The 17893-nt window shown below is 36.6% G+C and overlaps 1 protein-coding gene across 5 annotated transcripts in view; it reads right to left on the minus strand.

Moving 5' to 3' along the window:
• CDK8 (cyclin dependent kinase 8) overlaps nucleotides 1–17893 on the minus strand; it is an 80867-nt gene that overhangs the window by 15888 nt on the left and 47086 nt on the right. For 4 of the 5 annotated variants that reach the window (XM_015640775.3, XM_015640765.3, XM_019008112.1 and 1 more), the window contains 2 exons: nucleotides 3842–3899; nucleotides 968–1099 (listed from right to left, as the gene is read on the minus strand). In XM_015640775.3, the coding sequence (XP_015496261.1) occupies nucleotides 968–1099; nucleotides 3842–3899 (190 nt within the window). The remainder of the gene's footprint in view (nucleotides 1–967; nucleotides 1100–3841; nucleotides 3900–17893) is intronic. The other variant, XM_019008114.1, reaches the window with a different exon arrangement.

The raw sequence follows: 17893 nt of genomic DNA on the forward strand, positions 1-17893 counted from the left end.
GCAGTAAGGTGAGGGAACAAGAAAATACAACAAATGAAGTTTAAAGGAACATATAAAATAATGTATCTGATCTAGAAAAGAAACACAGTATTAACAGAAAAGTAAACATGAATACATTTAAGGCATCAACATTAAAACTGCTGACAGAAACGCAGATATGATCTTCAAAAAACCAAAACAAAACAAGAAAAAGAGATTGAGTTCTGAGGAAGACTTTCAGGTTACAGAAACAACAACACAGTACGCTGACATACAACCTCCATGTCTGTGCAAAGTGGAGTAGCTGCTAGGGAAGTTATTTCCTCCCAGAACTGGTTGCCAGCCTTTGACAAATCTTTTAGACCAGGCAGTAAGAGAAAAACTTCCCAGTGCTTTTCCCTACAGCCTCTCTCCCTTCCATAGCAAAGCTGATCAATCCAGTAAAAGTGAATCTCCCTCCAGTTTACTTCTGGGTTGTTCCCAGAACTGTTCTACAGCCCACAAAAGCTCCAGCCATCTGTCAGGTGCCTTTGAAAAACACAGAGAGGCTACAATGCAGCTTAATTTTATAGTTTAACTTGAGGGCAGCCACTATATTCTCCATTCTGTACATGTACATTCTAGGTAATAACTTCTGCAATAAAATTTATGCACTGTGTCTCACAGTCATCCTAATATGAATTCTACTAGCAGCTCAAAGATGTCTCCATATTTTTTTATAGCCTCTAACAGCATTTATGAAAGTCCTGTGTGAAAGCCACAAACTTAGATTGCATTGCAGGGCATTTGAAGCCAAAATCCAGCAATACATTTCATTTCTATATATAGCCTGAGACCCCAGTAAACTAAACAAGTTGTCAAAGATTAATATTTCTTCAAGAAACAAGTAATGTACCTTTAACTCCTTTGAACAATTTATCAAAGCTGTAATATTTGGATACAGTTTACATAAACAACAAAACAGTACATTTTTGTCCAATTTACTTACCAATAGCTTTGGTATAATGCCTTGCTCCAAGAAGCAACTCTGGAGCTCGATACCAGAAGGTTACAACTACTGGATCCAAGTCTGCTAAAGGCTTCAGAGGTGAATTAAATAATCGGGCAAAGCCCATGTCAGCTGCAAAATTCAAAGAGAGATGCTTTAAAATTTGAGGGAAACTAACAATCTAACAAACTGATTGAGTTTACTTGTTAGCACTATCATCACTCCTAAATAAAACGCAAAGGCGGACTGTAGCAGATATGAACTCTCTGAGCAGATTTTCTTTCTGTAGAAGTTACTGGATGGCATCACCTATTAAGTATATCATTATAAATCATTACTAACATGAGTCATTTACAAAAAAGAATTAACCATTGTTCTGAAGAAGTGCATCAACTCCTCAGAACCCTGGTAAATCCTGATTCATTTTACCTGATGTTCTCTGGTAAAATACTCCCATTATTACAGGATGTTTTTTCACATAGCAGCAATTTTTAAAGTGAGCAAAATGCAGATTCTGCAAAAGTTAGAATGATTTATAATACATACGTGCACATGACAAAAGCTCCCTCCTCATCAAGTTAGCTGTAGCAAGAACTTCCTTCACACAAAAACAGCAACTAAGCCTACAGCATCTGCCTCCCTGCTGATTTTCTATCAAGATGCATTTCCAATAGCAATATACCAGTACTGAATACCATTCAGGCTATGACTTTAAAATTTTGGTTGTGGGCATTGTATCATTAAAAACTGCTTTTTTAAAACTGGTAGTATACAACTGCCTAGAAAGTAGTCTGAATGACTAAATTTAAGTCATACAGGAAAAAAGGGGCAGAAACTAAAATATGCAGCTTCTCCCATGAAATTGCTTTCCTGACCCACCAACCCCCAAATACCAAGACAGAGTAACCCTATCATGTAGGGTTACATGCTGAGAAAGACTTGAATGAAATGGGATGAGTAGCCACCCTGAGGGAAAAGGACCTACATGCTATAGCTCACTGAGGGAATACTGCATGTAAGTATGGGTCTGTAACTTGACTACACAACCCTTAATTATTTTTTCATATGCATTCCTATTTATGATTCCTTTAATGCATTTAAAGAGAAACATTTTACAGTTTTCTACATTAAAATATCAATTACTTGAAATTGATCAAGTCACTGATAACTATGAATAAGGAAAATTATTGGCAGAAAGTGAATTTATGACCCAAAATGACACAAAAAGCCTATAAAAATTATTTTAAGTTAAATACCAGTTATGTATTTTTTAGAAAAATTAGTTACACTGGAGAAGTGGAAGCCCTTGGTAGGTGTGTAACTTCTGCATTCTTTTACTGCTGTGGCAATCTTAAGAAAATAAGAAAACAATATCTACATTTTGTTAACACACTAAGGAATCCAAGGTTCCCCTCCCTCTTTCCCTGCTGGGAATGGATGGCTCAGAGGACTGGTGGCCCACAAATACAGAATCTTTCACCTGTCCATTAACAGAGTCTGACTTAATTTAGTCATTTACTATGTTATTCTGAAATTAATTCAAAACTACAAATTAAGACATAAACGGGTGGTCTGTGTGCAATTACTAGCAAGTAGTTGTGTACATCAAGTATCACCACCACTGTCCAAAGTGAGTCCAGAGGATGACCTACATTCTCTGTTTTGGAAGAAACCCTCCATGAAGAGTAAGGTAATATGAAGAAATTTTCCCTTCTGTTGTCCATGCTGTAGCTGTTTTCTATGCAGACCTCAATCCCTACTGACAACCTTAAAGCTCAGATAGGCATTAAAAACTTTCAGAGTAGGATCTGCAGAAGCATTCAACACCCTGGCCCATCGCTCCCTGGGTTCCAAAGGACAAGGGAAGGCCTAGAGCAGCACTGAACGCTCCCAGAAAATCCTACCCTGAATCATTGTACTAGTGATTAACAGAATAGTTCAGATAAACAAAACAGTAGGAGAACAGAGCAACAATGAAGAAGAGTAATCTCATAAAAGAAAGCCAGAGGGAAGTGAAAAAGATGAACTAGCTTTAAAAATCCCTTCCAAATGGGGCTGCATTACCGTAACAAATGTAAGCAGGCTGTGCATTAGTAGCCTGTTATTACAGCAGTGCCATGATAACGCACAGCCTGGTACAGTTTATTATTGTTAGACTACTGTTAATTTTTATTTATGTATTTAGTTTAAAACAACTGAACTTCTACAAATCATCCTCTCACTGCAAATAGTAACTCCCACCAGAAAATGTTACAACTGTGTGGAAGTATTGGGTCCTTTCTGACCTGGTACATCCCAGGCTAAGCATTTAGCATTAGCTATTAGCTCTCACTAAACATTTTGGATGGATTTCTGTGTTTTCTGTGCTTTTAAGATCCCTTGTGTTCATCGCCAAGGGACGTGACTACTCTTTCAAGAATATTTTGTAGGCTGAATGCCATCTTTGATTCCATTGTAGGATTTAAAGTTTGTAGGAATGAGTAGTTCCCTATTTAGATTCTTATAAGCAGCAGCAAGATGTCATGGCATTAGAGGTAAATGGAGGAAATTTTAAAATCCCATTTCTTTCTCCTCCTTTCCTCCTAGCTAGCTGTCATCTTTAACCCCACATCAAAATCCCCCACCCCACACAAACACCCACTTAAGCAAAATATAATGACATTTTCCATTTTTTATTGATGAGGCTACAGCATTTCATTGTCAGAACTGGTACATGGGGCTAATATGATGAAGCCAGTCACTCAGAAAACAGCATTAGGCAATGTGCCCAGGCACATACTGGTATTACAGTGACTACTTTAGGTGGTACAACTGCACCTTCAGAACATTCTAACTTAAATGCTACACTGGGACTTATCAAAGATATAAACATACCAATTTTTACTCTTCCTCGCTCAGGACCTTCACCCATAACTAAAATATTAGCAGGTTTCTGTGGAAAAAAAAATAAATATACAATACATATACCACGATAAACCTAAACATTAGTCTCTGAAAAGTTAATTAAGCTTTGTTTTGCCAGTTTTAAACCAATTTTGTTTTGATAAAAACGACAAGTTTCTCTGTCACAGTAACACTGTGCAAGGACCCAGACACAGGCTCTCCCTGACTGCATCTTCCTCGTTTCTTCTCGGCGTTGCCGTGCTCCAGCAGCACATTCCCTACTGACACCCTGGTGTCTGTCCTCAACACACACGAGCTGGCAGCCACCGAGCTGCTGGGATTTCTACCCAAATTGTCCTAGATCCTTTCAGTGGGAGGCAGTCCCTCTGCTGCCCACCACCCCAACCACAGGGATGGGAAGGCAGCTCTACGGCAAGTTTTGCCCAAGGTTATTAGGCACATTTGCAGACACATCGTACATAAAAAATACACAAGGGAGATACAGATGAAACATTACCATATCACTTGATATTGGAGAGTACATTCATCTGAATTCTTCCTATTTATAAGTGTTTACCAATTCACACAGCTGCAAAATTGGGAAGCACTGCCTTTATGCTATTATTCTGTCTTTCCTGTGTTTGTTTTATTATGGAGGCAAGTTCAAGAACTGAGCTAGGGTTTGGCTGGTTAGAAACATGACAACTCACTTCATAATCCTCTATTTTCTGCTGTCCTGTGTCTCATAATCCATTCTCAGCATTTGTAGTCAGAGGATTTCTCAATTCCTAACACAGTTTATATAATGAAATCTGCAGTGCATATTTGGAGGGGAAAAATGTAAAGAAACTCACAACTAAAGCTGATAATGTATGCTAGACTTTTTCTCAAATGGAGTGATTTAGATACCAATTCATTCTGTAAATCCTGCACAAAACAGGGATTCCTAGTCAGTTGTGACCTGTAAGATTATAATAAGACCACGTTACAGCTCTTGCTTTGCTCTTCCAGTTTAAATTGATCTGAGGATAAGAGTACCCGAGCAAAACAGTTTAGACTACCTAAAAGTTAACATAATAAATCCCAGTATCTTCATGTGATTTCCTAAACACATTCTATGATATTCTCAAGCCTTCCTGAATTAACCCAGCTCTAATGTAAATACATGAAAAGAGGTAAAAGACCACAATACAATATCAATGTAGAAATAATTCCTATTGTGTAAAAAGATGGTACAAAAATTAGTACGCCAGCAAAAAATTTCCTTGAGAAATTAAATTAGTTTTGTTCATGAAAGGCTGCAAAATGGATTTCTGAAATCTACAATCCTTGGACAATGTATGTAAAAAGAATCTGAGGTGTTACATTTCTGAGAACAGGTTAAGGATGGAAGACGTTATCAAAAATGGGATCAAAGAAGGTAAGATATAGTCCATTGTCCAACAGCAATAACAACAGATCCAGCTTGTGCTGTATTAGCTCTGTGATTTCCAGAAGAATTGTTCCCCACACCACCACCACCCTTTTTTGCCTTTTTTTTTCTTTTTTAATAAAGGCATACACTCCAGGTAAGTACTGCTCCAATGCTTAAAAATGCAGAATGTGGGCACACAGCCCTCAAAGCATTCCATTTAGATTGCTTCTACAAAAGTCCTAGAAATAAACAAGCAGCACACATCTTTAAATTCATAGTTAGTGCTAAACTTTATGGCAATTCAATCTGCTAGGTATATCATTTCACCAAAGAAATCTTTCTACTGCTGCACTGTGACTCAAATAACAAATCCACATCTTTTACAAAACCTGTTCAATATATATGGGATGTTAAGCTACATGTCTAATTACTATGTTGTCAATAGAGTTAATACATTACACAGGCACTAAAATTTTTCACATATACAATTCATGGACATAATACATAAAGTACCATTTTCTCCCTGCAAATTCACAGGTTGATAATACTCTACAAAAATGCTTTTAACATCCTTATGGTATTTTCATCTTAAAATATTTTACTGCTTGGATTTTGGTAAGGACAAGAAGCCCTATTCACACAAAGACTGCATTACACCAGGTGACTAATCAGCACGGCACTGAGTAACAATTCCTGCACCAAAGATCTTCTACCCTAAGGTCAAGGCAGGTAGAGATGAGATGGGAAAGCACAGTAAGACAGTACTAGTTAGCAAATTAAGTATCAACAGCTTGATTCACACTCAGACTTCAGAAGTTACAGAAGACATTTAACAATAGAGACAATTCAGAAATCTGTGTAGGAGTATTCTAAAGAAGCAAAATAAAAAGAACCCTCAGTTGGTCTGGAATATTCAGTTCACCTTTTTCTAAAGTCACAGGTACTTGACTGAAACAGCTGTTTGGAACAGAAGATTTTTCCTACCGACAAAAATATTTATGTAGTCACATCACTGTAAAAATACATCACAGTTTAAAAAAAAAAAACAAAGTTATAGGTCTTATTCTAGAAGCTTCCATTTCTAAAACCATTGTATGAATAGACTGGAAAAACATTTTTAGTTCAAAGAATTTTCCAAACAAGACCATTCAAATTAAATTCAATAGGGGCATATCTACCAGAAATCAGTATAGGAATAGTATTGGTATACCTAAATAATATGTATTTTGAAGAATCTCTGAAAAACACTGAAGACCACTAACAAAAGTGAATACATATGTCAGGAACTTTTGTTAGCTGTCTTTTAATCAAGTCCACTATCTGGAGGACAAAAAACCCTGAACAACTCCCCAGATTTGTCTCTTTGGACAACTCATTACACATTAGAAATTTATTTGCTTAGAAAAATAAGCAGTCATTCCATTGGAAACAGAAGGGAGAAATTTGGATAAGCATTAGTTTAATTTGTTAATTATCAGTTTATTTCTAATTATCCAGAGAAAATTGAAATTGAAAGTGCTTATTCAAATCACTTGGGTCGAGCAAGTGAAGCAAAATCTTTTAGCAATTCTTATACTGTTTTCTGAAAACACTTTACTTTAAGGCAGCTATATCTTTTCTGTAACTACAAATTATCAACTTAAAGTCCCTAATTTTTGTACTAAGAAAGGCATAATTACTTATGCCATTCAGTAAAATAATTTGCAAATGCCAGACAAATGCAAATGAGAAACCTGTTATGATCCTAAACCAAATGTGAAGAGCCATGTAGTGATGTACAGCTGACTATTTCAGAGACCAGCCAAAGTGTCTGGCAATCCCACAGAACTAAATTCAAGAAATATCACCCTTCTCCTCCCAAACCCACCTCAGCAGCAGGGGGAGAATTCATTCTCAACAAAGTATGACCTTGTGACTATGGCACAGCACTAAATCTTATCTTGTCCAATATTTGGCTTGGTAGGACTTCTTTTTATGATTCCTGGACAAATCCTAATCTTGTGCATTTAATCACTCTTACTCTTGTAAAGAGAATAAAGGTTCCCACTGATATATTTTTAGGTACTTCTAATTTAACAATTATTTGCTAAGTGCAAAAAGAAATCCTAAAAAGCAAGTGATTTTAAACCAAGGGAAGAAAAAGCCCAAAGAGGTTCCTAGATCTGTGAAGAACTTGAGACAGTCACCTTCACTCATCTGCCTGATCTCACACAATACTGCTCTGTTCACTCTGATCCTGAAGTCTCTGGTAATGAAGGCTGCACAACTGCCATGCAATCTTCTCTCTTCCTCTCAACTGCAGAGTTTTTCCTTTCCTTCTACCACAACAGACAAGATTAGTACCCTTGCCTCTTCTCTTCTTCATTAGCAGAATGCACAGACAACCACTCCTTCACTGCAAGAACTTCTTACACTTCCTGGGACAAACATCACTCTTCAATCCTATCACCCAAATAAAAAAAGCTCCCAAAACTCTCTCCTACTCTGTGTTTCCTCGCAGGCTATTTTTTTTCTACATCAATGATCATTCTTGCTGATTTCCTCTAGCTGTTCTGCCTTGGCCCACCCATTTCTTTGAACTCAAGTGTTCCACATTACACACTGCTCCTGCTGAGGCTTCACTAATGCTAAATGCAGTGGGGGGATTGTTTCACATGCCTTGCACAGCATCTTCCACTTTGTATGATCCCAGTATGGTATCCTCCTCACTGTCTAAGGCTATTGATTCATGTTACCAGCCATGAATTTTCTTCATATCTTTTAAGCAGGACTACTACTCTGAATGAACATTGTAGTCACATACTGCTCCTTAACATACACTGAAAATGTTTGTGTTCTTTCACAGAGGGGAAACTAGACTTCAGAACTTATCTGAATTGCTGTTTTGAAGGCAAAAATGCAAACAAAAAGAAAATTACACCAGCCTGTGATGAGATGTGACAAAAAAGAAAAAAAGATTCCTGCTGCTCAAAGGAAGTTATTGATAGGAGCAGATGATTATTTATTCCATGTTTGTATACCAGATGTCTGGAAATCCTAGGACATTGCTCCTGGCAAAGTATTCTGGTGTTTGGCCATCCCTTCACTAGGCTTTACTCACCAAAACAGCGGGGAAAGAACTGGGCATTTTTAGACAGCTTAGCCATTGCAATTTTTGATACTTTTAGCATCAAACCAGGTCTGTGGGAACTATTATTCCTCATATGTTTTGCTACTCATCTGTTTCTGAAATCACCAGTTTTCAAAGATTGATTTTAAACATAGGTATCAGTGAGTAATCTAAATTCCTTTGTTTTACCTATTATGGTATTATAATGTGGATGCCACCTCCTCTCCAGCCACATTATTAACTTTTTACAACATTTCTGTGTATACTAATGAACAGATGCATATTCTTTACATGTCCTTTTTAATGCACTGTTTAATAAGGTTTTACTATAATCCTAACCCATTTTCATTTGGATAATCCAACACTTCAGAGTTTGGCTCCTAAAACATTACTCAGAAGAGGATTCACAATGGTGGGGTGAGTCACACCAGTGATATTTATTAACCACTGGTATTTGTGCATCATTACTGGCTGTGCCACCAGTTTACAGAACTGGCCATGCCATCCATTTCTACCCATGAGAAACCATGAGAGTTTAAAAGAACATAATACTAGTTTTCAATTAAAAAAAAAAAAAGAGCAGTCTAACTTTAAAAGAACAATACTAGGCAAAGGGCTTTCATCCCTAAATTATTTTGCTTTTGCAACTATGACTTCAATAATGATTCTGATTTATAGTAAACCACTTCTTTATATTTTAGACTTCGAAGTATCATACTAAACAATACAGGAATTATAATCTATATTAAACAATATAGATTTAGAAACACAACTCTACAATCATACAAAACCATAACTGAACTTCTCCAGCTGTGTGTGAGGAAGTGGCTGTGACGCATGAAACACAAGTAAATAAAAAATGTCTCACTGAGAAGAACAAAAATCAAAAAATTTTGAAAGACAACTGCAAGGGCTTAGCAAGTTGCAGACTGCTCAGAAGAGCACTTTTGTGGCACAGTGGTAGAAACTGTAATATACTGATGTGGTTTATCATTTCCCAGGGAGGTCCTCTGACAAGGAAAGCTGTGCAGCAAAACCTACTAGCCGCCTTCAGCTTGGCTTCAAAAATTCACACCCCATCTCAAGGTCTATGATGCACAGAAGATTCAATGTTTATGCTTCTTCCAGCACATCTCTAACAACCTTGTTGATCTTCAAGCAGTCATAACCTACATCAAAATATTTCCTTATTATCAAGGTGGTATGCTCCCTTTTTGCATTCTTAGGGACTGAAACTGTCTTTTTGGATCAGTTTATGGTTAGAGAAAATAATTTCATTCCAAAATAACTCCATTTTCTTTCCACTTTCAACAAAACTTACTACTTCAATACTAAACAGTACTCTAGCACAATAGCAGTGACAATATAGCTTTATTCAAATGATAATAGCAGCACTTTTCTGAAGTTAATTGCTTTATATAAATTCAAAGACGTGCATTTTCTTTTACAACTGTTTTGGGCTTTAAAATATATTATAATCAAAAGACCACCACAAACACTGGTGTAAACAATGGCTTCACAACATGTATTAAATCTAAACATTAAAATATTCTTTTTGATTACAGAACACATGAATTGTAAAAAGCACTGGAAAATTAAAAAAGCCTATTTTAATGGTAATACCTCCTGATCGTTATCATCTTATAAAGAACATCCCAGAGCTCTTTAAAGTAAATAAACTGAGCATCTGAATAAAATTCTCTTTAAAACTAGGAGCTATAAAAATTACCAGTAAAAACAGCTAAACAAAAACAAACCCCTAAATTATCCAAGCACACATGTCCAAAAATTTTAAAAGTACAGGAAGTATTTGGATAGGATAGAAAATAGAGATATGCTGTATCTACGCCAAGGGGGCCTTCTGCTAGTTACCATCAACCATATTTTATCTCTGTTTCAGCCTGATGAAAGCTGTTAGTCTCACTACTATGTTTTTATGCTCTGAACACACTCCAAAAATTTTCCTTCACTGCTGTCACTCAATTACTGCCAACTTGGGGAAATATAACTTATTAAAAGCTTGCACGCTGCTTAATATACAGACTTCTCTCACTTTCACTGGAACTGAAGTCAAGCTGAATAGAAAAATTTAATTACTCTTTTCAGGCCAATTCTTTCACTCCTTAGAAATGTCAGCACAAGCGGCAGGGTGTGACTTTCTGTACTAAGACTCAAAGCAAGGAAAGGTGGATATATTACTACAGCAGAAAAATCTATCACGTCAAATATCATTAACACATCATTCAAAAGTGTAGTAACAAACTTAATACATTAAAATGAACAGTCCTAAGAAATGTATTTCCTGTGGGTTTTTCTACAGCAGTGATTACCCTGTCCATAGGATAGGATGACTGGATGCTGTGGACACATCAGAGTGGGATCAAATGCAAGAAGAGAGCATGCACTGAAACTAGTTTTTAAGTACTATGTTATTCTATGTATTATTCTGTCTCCCTTTGAAATTCAAAGTTCTGCCTCACAAGTAAGGATTTTAAATGTATAATAAAAACCCTGAGTACCATTTTTGCTCAGTAATTTTGTTGGAGCAGTTTCCACAGAGTGACAGGCATTCAGTACTACTGTAATCTCATCCTAAAACTTTCACACAAAGGCAGAAAATTGCCTTATTTACTCTTCAGTACACATGCAGTTGTGTTAACCCTGGCCGTTTTCTTTAAATGCCCTATTTTGTTGTTGTTTTTCATTTAAATAATACTCTCATTACTTCCATATCATTCTACTTGTATGGACTATAAACAACTCCTCCCTGTTCTGGATCAAGGAAAAATACCGAAGGTGAAAAGCCTATGTAATTTACTACTATGCACTTTCCAGTGGTTGCATGGGCTTTGCTTGTGTTCACCTGTTGGAGAACTTTTGTGCACAGAACAAATACAGTATTTATTTCAAACTACATCACAAATATCTCCTTTTGTGTCACTCATATTCACAGTAAGATAGATGAAATTGGAAGTTCACAAAGAACAAGCTTTGACATGGGATAAGCATTCATAACATTACTTTAAAACCCTGTGGTAAGAGTTACTCAAAGGACTATTTTCTCATCATCTTTTCCTTTAAATAATAAATCTAGATAATGCATACAGATTATGGCATTTTCTTGGTACAGCAGACTGCAGTGGAAACACTTATTACAGCTATTTCCTATATTTTGAACAATCCATATTCTTACCTTCCACAGCATTTTTGGTGTGATAACTTTTCCACAACCTTAACAAGGTACTTAGCAGTAAGAAAATCTGACAAAAGTAAAATTCAAACTTCATTTAGGTGTTTCTAAAATCATACCCTAGGGATTTTACTAAATCCTACTGAAGGGTTTTTATTGACTAAACTTACTTTAAAGGTACATTTATGATAAAAGAGCTTCTGGTCCTCCATACTTCTCTTAGGTCAGAACCACAAGTTATGCTGGTATTTTTTCCATCTAACAGCTCATCACCTTTATGGCAGGAATTGGATCTGAAGTTTCTAGCATGCCTTTCCTCTGCAGAACTCTTACCTCCGTATTTACACACACAGATATGAGAGTTCCTGCAGCCTGTTCAGTTTACTGACTGAGTTTGCCTTCCAACAAAGATTACTTACGTTACTCTTTCCAGCACCAGAATCAGGTATCTGGCCATCTTGGAAAGCCAGCACATTAGAAAACAGGCTAGTAACAAAAGAACAATTTATAGCTGCAGAAAAGAAAAAAATCTAATATAGTCTGCCCAGCAGCTAACATATTTTCATCCCCCAATATGTCATACATATGCAGACAGATGTAAATAATCATCTTATATTCCTCAATATATTAGTTATATTACACCGTTCTATTTCAGTTATCAATTTAATCCAATTACCTGGAATTTTAGGAAGTTAAAATATTTCTAAGCTTGAAAAAAGCAAAAGAAGTATTTCAGCATTTGTCCCTGGTTCAATTATCAATATCTTTCTCCCAGAACATATGCCCTCCTCTATATGACATTTGCTTTCCATGACATTTGAAAGTAACAGTCTGTTTTGATTCATATCTTTTTACCAAATGTACCTGAAATTTGCCAACAGATACAAAGGTCACTTGAGGAAATTAAGAACCAGCATGCCCAGGTAAGCTTTGTTTACCTAAGCAACAACACAGTATCAACAGATGAACATTATTTTCTTTTTATTGTAAAACATGCAACACAACTTGCATTCTCTAAACTGTTTTTTTCCTAGAGACTGTAGGAGCCATGCTATCATTTTGCATATCTACAACTCTAAAGCACCACTTTGTTTCCAGACTAGAAATTAATATGCAATATGAAGACACGTATTTCTGGTGCTGTAATTAAATGTATACTCCACCAGACAAGGACAAACTTCCCAAAGGCACAGAAAAGGCCTGAGTTGATTTCATACCCTGTAAAGATGCAAATGGTTATAAAAATCCGTTCTGAAACATTCAATTTTGTCCTGAAGGGCTCCAGAGGAATGAGGAAAAATATTCAAATTTGGAACACCCTTTTTGTAACAATTTTCACTGCCTGTTAACTGGTCCAAGACTGCTAGTTAAAATTATTCCATGTACAGTGACGTTGAAATGTCAGGGAAAAAATGGTCTGCTTCCATTGCTTCTTGTGTCTGACAGTTCTGAGCAGATAAGGCAAAAATATCTCACTAAAAGATCAATAATCATGTAATGCAATTTCATGCCTACAAATCCTCATCTGTGTTGCATTTGTCTGTCCCTAACATATCTGGTGGCAGTTCAATAAGCAGTCTTACTTTTCCAATTTATTTTCTGCACCTTGTATTTCTTTCATGTAGAAACGTACAATCATTTTGGAACGCCAAATTCAGAACCCTTACCTGCTTAACTTACTTCCTCTAAGCAATAACAGTGTCCAAGTACTTGTGTCTAAGGTTGGTCATATTATTGGCTTGGTAAATTAGCAAAGTCCCTCTCATAATAAATACATTGTTCCACCTTGACCTTCCCTTTAAACTTTGCACAAAGATTGTATTTATTCTAGTTTCAAACCAAGATTCATTCATAATAGAGAAAAAAAATTGTAGTCAGTATTACTGCCAATTTTAAACATTAAGGTTGTGAGACCTGGGCTTTATCACTGCACAGGATTAATTATTTTGAAAATTACCTATGGAAAAGAAATACTGAGCTAAAAAGAGGAGAAACTAAATTTAGGTTCCACCAGACAAAACATAAGTCAGTACCCCAGACATGCTGATACAGTCAGACCTTTTGGAAACACCTGCCAAAGATAATGAAAGGCTGCAAAAAATTATAGATAGGGTTGGACTTGACAATCGAGCAAATGGGGCTTTGAATAAAAGCAGTAGTCTAAGAGAGGTAGATTCAAAAAACCTGTACCTGGAATAGAGATTTCTGACCTTTCCTTGCACTCCTACTTTCACTAAATCAAGCATATAAAAGAGCTTTTCACTTGCAATCAGAAAATTATCCACCAAATGTTCTCCTATTCAGCACTCCATCTTTTTATAAATTGGAATCCAACAGCATTGTGTGATAAAAGATTATCAAATAACTTTTAGGACTGATTTAGCATTTTTGCTGAACAGCGGTTGCTTGAATAAAAATTTTCAGGTGTTATCTGTTGATCTCACATACTGCATAAATCTTGGAGTCTGCATTATTCTTTCACCAACCTTACTTAAAACTTTTTAAATGGCCTTACATTTTCTTGTAAGTCCTATGGTTAAAGATGATCAACCTGTAAAAACCTATGAAAGATTTCATTCAGATTCAAAAATTGCTTGAAGGGACACAGCCTGTGAATTAAAACAAAATAAAATTTTTTCACTATCTTTAAAGGTTGATTTCCAAAATCACCAGGAAGGCTTGCAGTGAAGGCCCAAACACAACAGGAAGAATAAAGTGAATATTTTATTTTCATTTATATTTTCTATCTGATTTCAGTACTTAGCACCTTCAGCAAAGAATGAAAAATACAGGCCTAACAGCTCAAGGCTTGGGTATATCTTTTTAGAGAGATATTGCCATTACACGAATGTTTCATACCAAAGTCTGTAAAAACTGATGATCCAGTACAAGTGTATCTTTCATTTTTTGACCACACAGCTTCCAAAAAAGGTTTTAGGGAATACATCACCTTTTTGCTCAGGAAAAGAAAATGGCATCATGTCATACCTCTCATCATACTGTAGTCAAGATACATTGCAAAAATGTCCCAGTGCACTTCAAAGATTTGGTATTTCACTTTCTTCACACTGTTCCTTATTCCTTGGAAGATATTTGATCTTTCATATTCATCTTACACCTGCTTCTACACAGCCCACCCCTTGCACCTGCTTTCTCCTCTCTTGATTTGTCATGAGCTGGAGTTCAGACTTTGAAAGAGCAGTAACTGAATTTTTCAAGACAAATCAAATGGTGGAGATACAACACATTCACAGAATGGCTGAGGCTGGATGGCAACCCCTGGAAACTCAGGTTACTAATGATGATGTTCAATGGCACTAAACTCAGAACCAGCCCTTGGGACACTCCACCAGTGACTGGTGTCCAGCTTAACTTTGTGGCTCTTCAAGCCCTTCAACTTATCCAGTTTTCAATGCCCTTCACTGTGCACTCCTGCTGTGTACTTCATTAGCTTGTCTACAAGGATGGCTGGGATGCTGGGCTGAAAACCTTCCTAAAGTAAGCAACATCCATTGCTGTTAGCCCGTCCATCGAGCTAGTCACTGAAGGCTTTCAGCTTGGCCAAGCACAATCTCCCTTGCATAAAAATCCATGCTGACTACTCTCAATCACCTTGATATCTTCCAGATGTTAGGAAATGGCTTCCAGGAGGATGTGATCCATCACCTTCCCAGTGATCAAGGTGAGAGTGACTGGGAATGTAATTTCCCAGACTCTCCTTGAAGACTGGAGTGACATTTGCTTTCTTCCCCTCAGGAACTTCCCCGATGGCTATGACCTTTCAAAGAGAGTGGTCTCACAGTTATTTGCATATATGAATATGAAGCACATGATTTGATATATCTCTATAGACTAATCTATGGTGAACTCAAAGATCTCTCACTACTTTTCCAACTAGAAGGCTGGTAGCACTGCAACAACGTGCTCTATTTCTACCTTTAAATTTGCATTTCTACAAAACTGACAGATATTACTCAGTCAAAAGCTTAACCTAACAGGCTATTTTTTCAGGGGATTTTGGGTTGCTTCTCTCTCTTTTTTATAATCACTGGCATGAACACTAAATACTAAAGTTTTGCAGCTTCTTTTGCTCAATCTACATTTTTATTACTTACTAGTTTGAAAGCATAATCTAATCCATTTATAAAGTGCTCAGAAAGGCAGGCAAGGGAATAGTCATGCTCCTTGTAAAAAGAAAAATTGAGAAACACTAGATAATATTATTTCAACTATGGAATATTTAGAACTATAGTAAAGTGCAACTCACAGGAAAGCATGTGATTAGAAGCACATGCAAGAAAATAAAGTTCTGCCAGATACACTGTTCTTTTGTGATCTCATGAAAGTACACACCTAATGAGAAACACCTTGGAAACAAAAACATTGGGAAATACAACAGCTGACAACCAGAAGAGTGATTTGTTTTGGATTACTGGGGTTTTTTTTCTCCTCTGAAAGCAAATAATCAGCAAGTCATCATAATACCTTTTGGGAAATAATACCTTTTACTTGTTGATCTACCTAGAGTAGAAAAATCACCCTATCTTTTAAAGCTACAGACTTATTTCTAGTAATGTGCACTATTATTACTTTTTTCTTTTCAAGGATTTAGGTTTACTCTTGCAAATGACCACAGCTTTGGAAGGTTTATAGAAAGACAGAAGGGCATTCCTGTATTTCTGAAGTAATCCTTAAATATTGACAAGGAGACATCCTTGGATTCCGGAGTTCTAATGAGGAAAACTGTAAACTGCCAAGTTAAAAAGTTCCATATATTTAACTTTGCCTAAAGCACACATTACAGAGCCTGGAAAGTGACTAAGGTCCTGTCTAAAAAAAAAGACTCTGGCAGTGGCATTTCCCCATTCGTTGTTAAAAGAACATCTTTAATGTTCTCACTAATCCCAAACCTGACAGCAGGTATCCTTGGGAAGAGTTCACATCTCAGAAAGCTATGTACCAACTGCATTAAAGCCTGACTGCCTCAAAGCTTCTTAAAAGCCAGTGCTCGGCCCACAGCAGCCCTTGAGCTGAGGTGCACACCACAAACGCCTTCCCCAGACTGCACTAGTGCCAATCTGCAAATGTCACAAACAGTGACACAATCCCAGGCTAACTAGGACAGGGATGCTACTGACAAAAGCTAGGAGACTGGTAATTCCTTTGGCAAGAGATAGGAGAAGAATGGGAAGCAGAAGCCCAGCACTCTGCTCCCCACTTCCATACCTCACTTGCCAGGTGGCAGTTCATCTGCTCAACACCCACTCACACCATGCACAAAGGAACAGGCCAGGAAATGTAGTCTGAAGATTTAGAAACAAAAATAATTTTATAATAGTGTCCCAACTGCAGTACTACAAGACATATGAGATTTCCTCTAGGTTTTTTCATTGGTTTTTTTTTTATGATGTGGTGGTATGCTTTTAAGCACTGCTGCACTGTGGAAGTATTTTAAACAGCTCAGGTGCCAATTCCGTTATTAATGTAAACTGCAGACTAATCTTACTGTCACTACACAGAACCTGCAGAGGGCTGCTCACCTCTTACCTGAGACTGGATCCTGACTGTGTAGACAGGACTAAAAAAAATAAAATAAAATAAAATAAATTTAAAAAATAAAAAATTACCAAAAAAATTAGCGATCCACTTTCAAAGGCTAAGAGGTGTGGTTTAAATCTTATTGTACCATGCAAAAGGACCTTTATTTTGAGCCCATTACTTGAAAAAACCTTCCAAGCATGCTGTCTTTTCCCTTGCTGTTGAGGTTGCATATTGATGAAGACATATCTATGGCCAATCTTCTGCTTATGCAGAAGCGTGGAATAAGAACTTTGAATAAAGGAAGAAGCACAATAGCTCCATATTATAAAGTGGAAAAAAAACTCAAAAAATAAGTCAGCAAAATGCAGGATGTTTCAAACATGCTTGATAACTAAATTCAAAATATTATTAAAACTATAATTGATGCACTTTGTGGTAATTACATGAAGTGTTCTTATTTCCTTCCTGCTACAGTCAGAGCATGAATAAACAATCTGCTTTCAACTACTCTCAGCCATGGAATTTAAAGAAGCTGAAGAATATGCAAGTCAAATAAAAAATTTTAAAAGGTCTGGCATATATTTGTTGAAAAATTTTACTGGTATGTTTCAAAGACTTATGGAAAAGCTAACTACTCAGGTACAGTAGTATTCAAGGCAGTATTCAAAGGTAAATACAATCAACATGTCTCTGCTCTGATGGAAATGGTGAACTGGCTTTCATGTACCCAGTGGAAGAAAAACAGAGTCAAGTATTTAAGTTTCTGCAATGATTTGTACACACTTCCTT

The sequence above is a fragment of the Parus major genome, chromosome 1 (genome assembly GCF_001522545.3).
Source record: "Parus major isolate Abel chromosome 1, Parus_major1.1, whole genome shotgun sequence".
NCBI lineage: Eukaryota > Metazoa > Chordata > Aves > Passeriformes > Paridae > Parus > Parus major.